At 43.6% G+C, this 11,707-nt stretch overlaps 1 protein-coding gene and 1 pseudogene across 1 annotated transcript in view; both read right to left on the bottom strand.

Annotated features, from left to right (window-relative positions):
• Positions 1-236: 236 nt before the first annotated feature.
• SEPTIN14 (septin 14) overlaps positions 237-11,707 on the bottom strand; it is a 62,002-nt gene continuing 50,531 nt past the window's right edge. Inside the window, exons 8-9 of the mRNA XM_031665431.1 lie at positions 2,887-3,055; positions 237-1,182 (exon numbers count right to left, since the gene is read on the bottom strand). Coding sequence (XP_031521291.1) covers positions 1,026-1,182; positions 2,887-3,055 — 326 coding nt within the window. The 3' untranslated portion in view covers positions 237-1,025. The remainder of the gene's footprint in view (positions 1,183-2,886; positions 3,056-11,707) is intronic.
• LOC108584778 lies at positions 6,522-8,706 on the bottom strand (annotated as a pseudogene).

Below are 11,707 nucleotides of genomic sequence, written 5' to 3'. Positions count from 1 at the left end.
GCTAATGGTTTTTTTGCTTTGTTTTGTTTTGTTTTGTTTTGTTTTGTTTGAGACAGAGTCTCACTCTATCGCCCAGGCTGGAGTGCAGCAGCGTGATCTCAGCTCACTGCAACCTCCGCCTACTGGGTTCAAGTGATTCTCCTGCCTCAGCCTCCCGAGTAGCTGGAATTACAGGCATGCACCACCATGCCTGGCTAATTTTTATATTTTTAGTTGAGACGGGGTTTCACTGCATTGGCCAGGCTGGTCTCGAACTGCTGACCTTACAGGATGCACCCACCTTCATCTCCCAAAGTGCTGGGATTATAGGTGTGAGCCACCACACCCGGCGGAATTTTTATTACTTACAATTCAACTGTCTTTGAGTGAGACATCTGGCCTCTAGTACCTAATTACCATTTTGCTCTTATGAAAAAGGAAGTTCTTGTTCCAATTTACCTAATTAAACTAAATGTTCTTAAACTAAAGCCACCTACACTTGAGAGAAAGAAATTATGGTTTCAAAAATATGCCTTTACCAAAAACGTATTTGTGGCAAATAATTAAAACTATATTAATAGCCTTTTTTCCATTTTATTAGAAATGGCATGGAATAACATAAATAAATAATTTACATAATTTACCAACTTAAAATTTCCTCATTAATCAAGGCCAGCACTAGTCAACGTTTGCTTATTTATAAAAGTGAAGACAATTTTCTAGTGTATTAATAGCATTAGACAGTATAAGACTCTTCTTAGAGTAAATAGCTTGGGTTTGTCACAAATTAAACTTTATGCATGAAAATTTAAATTATAAACAAAATAAATAATTTTTATAAAATTATCTTAAGGGTTATTTAAATAGAAAATTATCTAAATTTTCTAGAAAAAAAAACTACAGACTATAATTTCGTAAAGGCCATATTCAAATCTACATGGTAAAAAGCTACTTTTTGAAAAATAGCAAGTATCCTCCAAAAACATCAACTAAACTCCTGAGATTAAAACCTCCAAATTAATAGGGCACCTAAAAATTAATGCAAATTATATCAAACTGTCAGTACTGACCTCTTTTTCAGCTTCTTTAAATGTTGCTTCTTTCTCCTTGACTCGCTGCATAAATCTCTGTTTCAACTCTTCTTCTTCCCTCTGACATTGATCATAGAACTCTTGTCTTTTGGCTTCAAAGATTTCTTGAAAACTAAAGAGAAATATTTTCTTAGTCTTATAAAATGAGGTAGGAGAATCACTTGAACCCAAGAGGCGGAGGTTGCAGTGAATCAAAATCGTGCCACTGCACTCCAGCCAGGGAGACAGAGTAAGACTCCATCATTAAAAAAATAAAAATAAAAAATAAAAAATGCTAGTATAAACATGTAAAAAATATATATTGTATGTTACATCCTATATAAGGAAATTTACCAACATTCTCTCACGTTTAGCAGCACAAAATGGAAATTTCCATATCATAAGATGTAAAAACCAAGGCACAATACTTAAGATCAGAGTATATAGAGAGTATATGTAAAGAATACTAGAATTTTCCACTTATATAAGTAAATTCTTATCCCCACCACTTTCCAGCATATCATACTTCTTCACATCTTTTGACAACAAAATTCAGGGAAACCTCTAATGTATGAGACGATTTTCAAAAATCCTCTAAAACAAAACAAAAAGTCTTTCAAAATATCATTATCATTCATTTAAGATAGTTAAATTTTGGGTGTCTACAAAGACCAATGAATGATATAACTGGATTATATACATCACAGTGCCATACTTTTGCAGCACAAGTCCTATTCTTCCTTTTTTTTTTTTTTTTTTTTTTTTGAGACAGAGTCTTGCTTTATCGCCCAGGCTGGAGTGCAGTGGCACGCTCTCAGCTCACTGCAACCTCCGCTGCCCAGGTTCAAGCGATTCTCCTGCCTCAGGCTCCCAAGTAGCTGGGATTATGGGTACCCACCAACACACCTGGCTAATTTTTTTTGTATTTTTAGTAGGGACGGGGATTTACCATGTTGGCCAGGCTGATCTTAAACTCCTGACGTCAGGTAATCCGCCTGTCTCGGTTTCCCAAAGTGCGGGAATTACAGGCGGGAGCCACCACACCCGGCTCTGTTCTTCTTCAAGTTAGAGCAATACACCTGCTCTCAAACTTTTCTCATTTAACTTCCAGGACACTGCACTACTGCTTTTCAGCTGGTTCCTCCATCAAACTCTTCTTGATATCTTTTGTCAAAATTTGCTAATATTTTTCCATTTTTTTCTATTCTTTTTTTTTTTTTTTTTTTTTTAGATGGAGTCTTGCTCAGTTGGCCAGGCTGGAGTGCAGTGAGGTGATCTCGACTCACTGCAACCTCTGCCTCCAGGGTTCAAGCAATTCTCCTGCCTCAGCTTCCCAAGTAGCTGGGATACAGGCGTGCGCCACTACGCCCGGATACGTTTTGTATTTTTCGTAGAGATGCGGTTTCACCATGTTGGCCAGGCTGCTCTCAAATTCCTGCTCAGATGATCCACCCACCTCAGCCTCCCAAAGTGCTGGGATTACAGGCGTGAGCCACCATGCCTGGCCTATCCTTTCTTTCATATAATATAGATACATTTCATATAAATACAAAAAAATACAACAAAATACTGGGTTTTTTCTTCAATACACATTTCAGCATATACACATACTGAATACACATATTTCAACATAAAAATGAGATCTCACATTATATTGTTCCTACTAACTATATCTTCATCAAAAGATGATAAAAACACCTAACATTCAGGATGTTTTCTTTAGGATGGTTCAAGATGGGAGAAGTATAATTATTCTTATACCCAAATTATTGTACCTTGTGTTTGTAGGGGACTCCTACATTATTCATCTGGTTGTGCTAGCAATATTTTTACTCACCTAACTGGCTGGTTGTCTGGGCCCACATCTGTAAAGCCCATTTTCTGCAGTGTTTGGTACCTATAACACTCATAGTGCTGAGTGTGGGTTTTTTCTTTTAGATTTTCCATATTGGTACAAAGAAGCATATCTCGGAGCTTCACGAAGTCACAGTGATTTTCATTTTCCACTAGTAAAAAAAAAAAAAAAATGAATCAACAACATTCAGCATCAATCCCTGACAATCAGTAAATGTTCATGAATGAATACATGAATATAAAACACATTTAAAATAACATACAACTGAACAATTTGATTAATAGCTATAATTCTTATAACCATGTAAGTGTAGTTGTACTATACATACCAGTCATAGGCAGAGGTTATTTATAGGTTAGCAAATTTGCTTTAAATTTATTACCTGAAGAATAAGCAGGAAATAGTGAAATAATATTTTATATGCATATATGCTATAGGTTTTTATTAACAATTATGTTAGTCATAAACTACCTCTGGGTATTTTGGAGTGCTAACAGAATATGTAATATAACATCACTAGTGTAAATAATTTTATCAGAGTAAATTCTGCTAGCAAAAAGGCCTTACAATTGTAAATACTTTTGTTATAAAATTACATTTGTATATCATATTTAGGAGACACTGTTAGTCAATATTCAAAACCAATCAACAAATTCACATAGCTGTTCTAATGATACATACAGACTGACAATGAAGACATGGAAAGATATTCCATGCAATTAGAAACTAAAAGAGGGAGCACAGAGAGCAATACTCCTATCACAGAAAACAGACTTGAAGTCAAAAACTGTAAAATGATATAAAGAAGGTCATCATATCATGAGGAAGAGGTCAGTTCATTTAAAAAATAACAATTGTAAATATATATGCACCCAATATCACAGCTTTTAAATATATAAGGCAAATATTAGTAGACCTGAGGGGGAGATAGACTGTATTACAATAATAGTAAGGGACTTACATACCCTACTTTCAGCAATGGACAGATTATCCAGACAGAATATCAGTAAGAAAATGTCAGATTTAAACTACAGTTTAGACCAAATAGGCCTAATGGACCTATGTGGAATATTTCATCCAACAGCAAAGTAATACACATTTTTCTCAAACAAACACAAGACATTCTTCAGGATAAATTATATGTTAGGCCACAAAGTAAGTCTTAATATATTTTGAAAAATTGAAATAAAAATGTGAGTGCAGATGTCTTTTGACAGATCAATTTCATTCTACTAGGGTACATACCCAGAAGTGGTACTGCTGGATCATATGGTAATACTATTTTTAGATTTTGAGGAACCCTCATATTGTTTCCCAAAATGGCTGTACCAACTTAAATTCCCACCAATGATGTTTAAGAATTCCCTTTTCTCAGCTGGGCACGGTGGCTCACGCCTGTAATGCCAGCACTTTGGGAGGCCGAGGTGGGCAGATCACAAGGTCAGGAGATCAAGACCATCCTGGCTAACATGGTGAAACCCCATCTCTACTAAAAATGCAAAAAGTTAGCTGGGCGAGGTGGCAGGCGCCTGTAGTCCCAGCTACTCGGGAGGCTGAGGCAGGAGAATGGCGTGATCCCGGGAGGCAGAGCTCTCAGTGAGCCGAGATCAGGCCACTGCACTCTGGCCTGGGCTACAGAGCGAGACTCCATCTCAAAAAAAAAAAAAAAAAAAAAAAAAGAATTCCCTTTTCTCTTGGGAACATATATACACTGTTGGTGGGAATATAAATTAGTTCAGCCATTGTGAAAAGTAGTTTGATAATTTCTTTTTTTCTTTTTTATTTTTATTTTTGAGACAGAGTTTTGCTCCTCACCCAGGCTGGAGTGCAGCAGTGCGATCTCGGCTCACTGCAACCTCCACCTCCTGGGTTCAAGTGATTCTCTGGCCTCAGCCTCTCTAGTAGCTGGGATTACAGACATCCACCACCACGCCGAGCTAATTTTTGTATTTTTAGTAGAGACGGAGTTTCACCATGTTGACCAGGATGGTTTCAAACTCCTGACCTCAGGTGATCCACCCTCCTCAGCCTCCCAAAGTGCTGGGATTACAGGCATGAGCCACCGCGCCCGGCCTGACAATTTCTTAAAGAAGTTAAAACAGAACTACCATTTGACCTAGCGATCCCAGTACAGGTTTATACCCAAAGGAATATATATTGTTCTATCATAAAGACCCAGGCACGTGTATGTTCATCGCAGCACTATTCACAATAACAAAGACACAGAATCAATCTAAATGCCCATCAGTGGTAGACTGGATAGAAAACAATGTACATATACACTATAGAATACTGCACAGCCTTAAAAAAAAAGAACAAGATTGGGTCCTTTGCAGAAACATGAATGGAGCTGAAGCCATTATCCTAAGTGATGTAAGGCAGGAACAGAAAACCAAATACCACACACAATCTCATTTGTAAGTAGGAGATAAATATTGAGAACACATGGACACAAAGAGGGAACAACAGACGCTGGGGCCTCCTTGAGGGTGGAGGATGGGAGGAGAGCAAGGACAGAAAAGCTACTATGGTTACTTTTTCTTTTTCTTTTTTCTTTCTTTTTTTTTTTTGTTAGTATATGTGCTGCTGAAAAAAACGAGTACTTTTTTTTTTGAGATGGAGTCTTGCTCTGCTGCTGAGGCTGGAGTGCAATGGCGCAGTCTCGGCTCACTGCAGCCTCCGCCTCCTGGGTTCAAGTGATTTCCTGCTTCAGCCTCTCAACTAGCTGGGATTACAGGAGCGTGCCACCAAAGCCGGCACATTTTTGTTATTTTTTAGTAGAGATAGGGTTTCGCCATGTTGGTCGGGCTAGTCTTGAACTCCTGACCTCAGGTGATCCACTCGCCTCAGCCTGCCAAAGTGCTGGAATTACAGACTCGAGCCACTGTGTCCGGCCAGTACTATGCTTACTATCTGTGTGATGAAATAATCTGTACACCAAACCCCCATGACATGCAATTTACCTACATGACAAATTTGCACACATACCCCTGAACCTAGAATAAAAATTTTTTCAAAAAAGAATTCTCTCTTCTCCATATGCTTGCCAGCACTGGTGATGGTTTGTCTTTTTGATGATAGTCATTCTAACAGGCATGAGGTGATACTTTATCACGTGTTTAATTCGCGTTTTCCTGATGATTAGAGATGCTATTTTTTTTTTTTTTCAAGTTTCTTTTGGCCATTTGTATTTCTTCTTTTGAGAAGAGCCTGTTCAGATCCTTTGCCCATTTTCCCTTGTGTTATTTATTTTCTTGCTATTGATCTGTTAGAGTAATAGCAACAATATTATATATTTGGGACATTAGCCGCTTATCAGATGTATAAGTTGAATGTATTTTTTCCAATCTCCAGGTTGTATCTTCCTGCTATTGTTTCTTTTGGTTTTGTTGCTGGTGTTTTTGAAGTTTTTTGTTTTTTGAGGCGGAGTCTTACTCTGTCACCCAGGCTGGAGTTCAATGGCGTGATCTTGGCTCACTGCAACCTCCGCCTCCCGGGTTCAAGCGATTCTCTTGCCTCAGCCTCCCTCCTGAGTAGCTGGGATTACTGGCACCCACCACCATGCCCAGCTAATTTTTGTATTTTTAGTAGAGACGGGGTTTCACCATGTTGGTCAGGCTGGTCTGAAACTCTTGACCTCAGGTGATTCACCCGTCTCAGCCTCCCAAAGTGCTGGGATTACAGGTGTGAGTCACTGCACCTGAGCAGCTTTTGTTGTAAATCCACTCTCCTGTGGCAGAAGTGCACAGGCCAGGGATCATGAAGACCCTCGAGTCAAACCTGGGTATCAGGCTTCGAGTTGGTTTTACTATGGACACATTCAATCAGCCCAAAGCTGTGGTAACAGTGATAGCACAGCTTGACCTTTCCCTTCTGCCTTTTTCTTGTACAGACTGAGTTCTCTTCTTGGATGGAGGACACCTTTTGACTCTTGCAGTTTGAAGATTCTTATGTTTATTTTCTTCTTCTTCCTCTTCCACTATCATTACATCTATCATTGTATCACCTTTCATGTTTTAGCAGATTTCAGGGGCGTTTGAATAGCTTCCGTGGTTAGTTTGTTTATTTCAGTGATATCCAGGTCAGCTGTTGCTGCCTCTTCCAAGCCCTGTTTGTTTCCTCCAAGGGAGAAGTAGTCGAGCCATTCATCTTTGCGCAGTGCCTTGGGGAACCGCAGGATCTGGATGTTGTAGAGTTTATCCACCTCCTTGAAGAGGTTCTGCCTGTCTGACTCAATTGGCTTGATTCGTATTTCCACTTCACGGTCGAAGTCTTTAAGAAAGGAGGCGAGCTTCCACCTCCTTAAGGAATTGTTCTTGGTCACACAACTGCTGCCCTCCTAGGAGCCATGGTGCTTGGTGGAGGCTGCAGGGAGTGACGGAGATGGGGCAGGAAGGCAAACTCTCCTCCAATTTTAAATCAAGTTTTACAGTTCTTTGTTTTTTTCCTTTTCTTTTTTTTTGAGACGGAGTCTTGCTCTGTTGCCCAGGCTGGAGTGCAGTGGTGTGATCTCGGCTCACTGCAACCTCCGCCTCCCAGCTTCAAGTGATTCTCCTGCCTCAGTGTCCCAGGTAGCTGGGATTACAGGCACGCACCACCACGCCTGGCTAATTTTTCTATTTTTTTAGTAGAGAAGGGGTTTCGCCATGTTGTCTAGGCTGGTCTTGAACTCCTGACTTCAGGTGATCTGCCCACCTCAGCCTCCTAATGTGCTGGGATTACAGGTGTGAGCCACTGCACCCAGCATTTTTTTTTTTTTTTTTTTTTTGAGACGGAGTCTCTCTCTGTCGCCCAGGCTGGAGTGCAGTGGTGTGATCTCGGCTGACTGCAACATCCGCCTACCAGGTTCAAGTGATTCTGCTGCCTCACCCTCCTGAGTAGCTGGGATTACAGGCGCCCACCACCACACATGGCTAAGTTTTTGTATTTTTAGTAGAGATGGAGTTTTGCCACATGGGCCAGGCTGGTCTCAAGCTCCTGGCCTCAAGGGATCCACCCGCCTCAGCCTCCCAAAGTGCTGGGATTACAGGCATGAGCCACCACGCCTGGCCAAGTTTTACAGTTCTTAGTGTGCAGATATTTTACTTCCTTGGTTAGATTTATTCCTAAGCATTTTATATTTCAGCCTTATTCACAATAGCCAAGATATGGCAGCAATCTAATCTAAATGCCCACCAACAAGGTATACGATAAAATACTAAAGATTTTTAAAATATTTTTAAAAACTCACGATTTTAAAAAGAATGAAATCCTGTCATGTGTAAAACATGAATGAAACTGTAGGACATTATGCTAAGAGAAATAAACCAGGCACAGAAGGACAAATATTGTGTAGTCTCACTTATATGTGGTAACTAAAAATATCAATCTCACAGAAATAGAGAGTAGACAGGTGGTGAGTGGAGGAAAGTTGGGAGGCTGAGGGATGGGGAAATGAAAAATATTGATCAAACGGTACAAAGTTGTAGTTAGACTGGAGGAATAAGCTTCAGTGATCTATGGCACTGCATAGGCAGGCTGGTGGCCGTGGCTCCTGGTGACAGCGGCCCCGCATTTGTGGACGAGGAGAGGAACATCACCAGGCGCCCAGCGACTTCCCTGGCCCCACCTGAGGGACCGGGAGACTCATCAGAGGTGTATTTGCAGTAAAGACTGCCCTTTCTTGTATTACTTTGGCTCATGTTTGGTGCTTGGCTCTAATTGAGTTACATTAAATTCGTCAGAAACAGTTACTGCCAGGTGAATTTTAAATTCTCGGAAACAGTTGGTGCAGAGGCAGGCCTGGGTTTCCCATGCCGACATCCTAGGTCGGGCCTCTCTGGCAGGGGCGAGCTCAACCAGCCCGGCCTGGCACCGACGGTATTCCCGGCTTTCCACTGGTGCAGCTCGAGGTTTCCTTCTTGGGTGGTGCCATGGCAAATGCTCCGTCCGTTCCATTGTCAGCAGCCTGGAGTGATGCATAGCGGGCGTGGCCGCCTAACAGGCGCGGTAGAACCTTCAGCTCGGGCGTCGTGGCAGAGTTCCTCAATTCTCAGATTCCAAGTGAAACCGGGGCCGGTCAGGCGGGCTGTGGTCAATTCCGACTCTGGTGGATTTAAACAATAGGAACCTCTCACAATCAAAATCCCTAAGACACCCCCTTAGAATTGTCTCACTCCGCTTGGTATTTATTGTCTTTAAAATGGCGGCTAATTTTTCCTTTCCACTGCTTAGCGCTAGCCTAGTATAAATTAACCAATCTCAATGGCGCATGACCTATAACATTCTAATAGATCTTTCTAGTTTCGCCCGAGCTTGGAAAGTAGTCAGGGTTATCTGCATCCGGGCTGGGACTTGCGCTCGCCCAGACCTGTAAGCCCAGTGTTCAATGGCCCAGATTAACTGTTGGTCAAAGGCCAGCCCTCGGCTCACCACAAGCAGAGGAAAGATTCTACTTCCATCTCAGAAGATGGGGCGTGAGGGCACCTGCAAACCCCCTCCTATATACTCCTGTGCCTCCTCAGCCACTCCTCTTACCTCTCCCATTTCCGCCCACACCAGCCAGACCCAGCAGTAAGCAGCCACTAAGGTGGCCCTCTGCACCAGTCAGCCCTGCCCCAACCCCTCCTGGGTCATTGCTCGGCTTCCCACGACTAGTCCCAGTCTGTTTCCGGCCTCCTGTTGGTTTTGTTGGCCCCCCTCCAAAGTGGGTAGGTGAAGTCATGTGCTGCTTGACGGGCCTTTCAAGATTGACTGACTCGGCGGTTCTCTTCTTACCTGTTCCAAAGGGTTTAATTTTCATGTCAGGGCAGGTCTGTGCGGCATGACTTGGGGTGTTTTGTCCTCCTTAACCAGGAAAGGCGTGCCCGCGGCCGCCCAGGCAACATGCGGATCAATGGCACAACTGGCGCCCGCTGTCCCGTTAGGAGAGGATGGCTCATCCGTCCATGAGAACCGGGTGGGACTGCAACCCACAGCAGCCTAGCAGCCATGGGAGAGACATTTGGTTCAATGTCTCTTAGCCCGTGTCTGGGCGGCCTCAGCCAGGTAATTCGTTTTGATAAACTAAAGGGGAGGCCTCCCAGCACTCCCAGATGAGAATCAGGCACTTCCCTACATCCAGCACAGAGGCACTAAGCTGGTTCTCAGCTAGATCCCACCTCTCCCAGCTGGGAGCAGCTGTCGCCTCTATCTTTATCTCCCAGTCAGCTCAGATGAAAAAGCTGAAAAGGTTGAAGATGGGCCTCAGAGGCCCCAGGACTTAAATGGGAGTGAGAAGCACTTTGGGTTTGCTCCAGAGCATTTGGGGCGCGGGGCTGAGACAAAGGGAGAAGGGGCTGTGGCTGGTACTTAAGCTCTAGTGGCTGCCTCAGCGGTGCCCCTCTGCAGGGAAGACCACAGACAGGGTACCGGGGCTCCTGCTGTCATCAGGCCAGGACTGGGCAAACCAGTGTCCCACGGCCAGCGGCCGCTCAAAAGTCTCATCCATACCTTAAGTGGCTGGCTGGCTGGGCATTAGGCAGCACAGTGATGTCAAATCCTCGCCCTACTGGCCTGCGGCAGGGAAGGGCCGACTGAGTGGTTGCTGGCGGGGCGGGCGTTAGCTCAGCGTGGTGCCTCCTCAAGGCGGAAACCAGCTGTCCCCGCTGGGGCTGGCGGCCCGGCGTTGCGCCCAGGACCCCTGTACTCATGGGGCCTGGGGCAACTCTACTAGTGTGGGTGGCCAGCTGCTTTTCTTATCAATACACGAGGCTGCACTGTTGCAACGTAAACCTATGGAGGTTCTGGCCAGCCATCCACTATCACAGTAATTAGGGTAGGCAGTAAAGCCGTGCTCCTTCAGACAATGCCTAAGTTACTGCCCTGGACTATGCATGCTTTTAACCCTCCACCCTCCCCCTCCTTCCTTCCATCCATTTCCTTCCATTCTTCATTCCCTTCCATCCCTTTCCTTCCCTTATCCACTGTGTTCCTTTCCTGTAATTCCTTCCTTCATTTCCCCCTTCCTTCATTCTTCATGGTTCCTCTAATTCCCCTAGACCCTCCCTACTAATCTCTTGTGATTCTAGTCTGAACAACCAGATACACTCTCAAAATTAAGCCTGGGGCTTTCAAGGGTGTCTCCAACCCAGTTTGCTCCTCCTGCCCTACATCAAGTGTGGTTTCGTGCAAGGTGGGATGAGACAGATGGGAGGAGGCTGTAGCAGAAAGGAAATTAGAAGCTGGGACCTCTAGGGCCTCTAAGATGGTTCCTGTTGGTCAGGTGGGAGAAATGGGAGGTGGGGAGTTAGTGAGGGAGCAGCGCTAAGTGAGCGGAGGTGCAGAGATGGGAGGGACGGGGATGGAGAGGGAACAGAGAGACAGGTGGAGAGACAAAGACAGGAGGTGGAGAGGGCAGGAGCAGGGGTGGGAGGGCAGAGATGAAAGAGAGACAGAGTGAGAACTGGGGTTTCCTTTTTATACTCTAAGCTACATCTTGGCAGTGTAATTGCACATAAGCTTATGGGACCAGACGGCTGTTTGGGCTACTTTTGGTGTAACCAAACTCTATCTAAAACTCTTAACCATACCTCCATCACACGAGTCCCTTTGCGTTCGTTATCTTTAGTGCCTAAGCAACCCTATATAGCAAAGGAGAATTTATTGAACTGGCACAGCTCAAGCTCCAGCAATAACATCCAAAAGCTGTTTTCTTCCCATAATTATCAGGGGTTTCTAAGCTTCAACAATTTAATGCCATGGCTTCAGACCACCAGTATAGCTACTGCCTTGCCATTTTGTAAGATGCTTCCATTCCTAATTTCGCCTAATCCCTCTACCTTAT

The sequence above is a fragment of the Papio anubis genome, chromosome 4 (assembly GCF_008728515.1).
Source record: "Papio anubis isolate 15944 chromosome 4, Panubis1.0, whole genome shotgun sequence".
Taxonomy (NCBI): domain Eukaryota; kingdom Metazoa; phylum Chordata; class Mammalia; order Primates; family Cercopithecidae; genus Papio; species Papio anubis.
The sequence above is the reverse complement of the archived record's forward strand: the minus strand, read 5'-3'. Positions and strand labels throughout refer to the sequence as shown.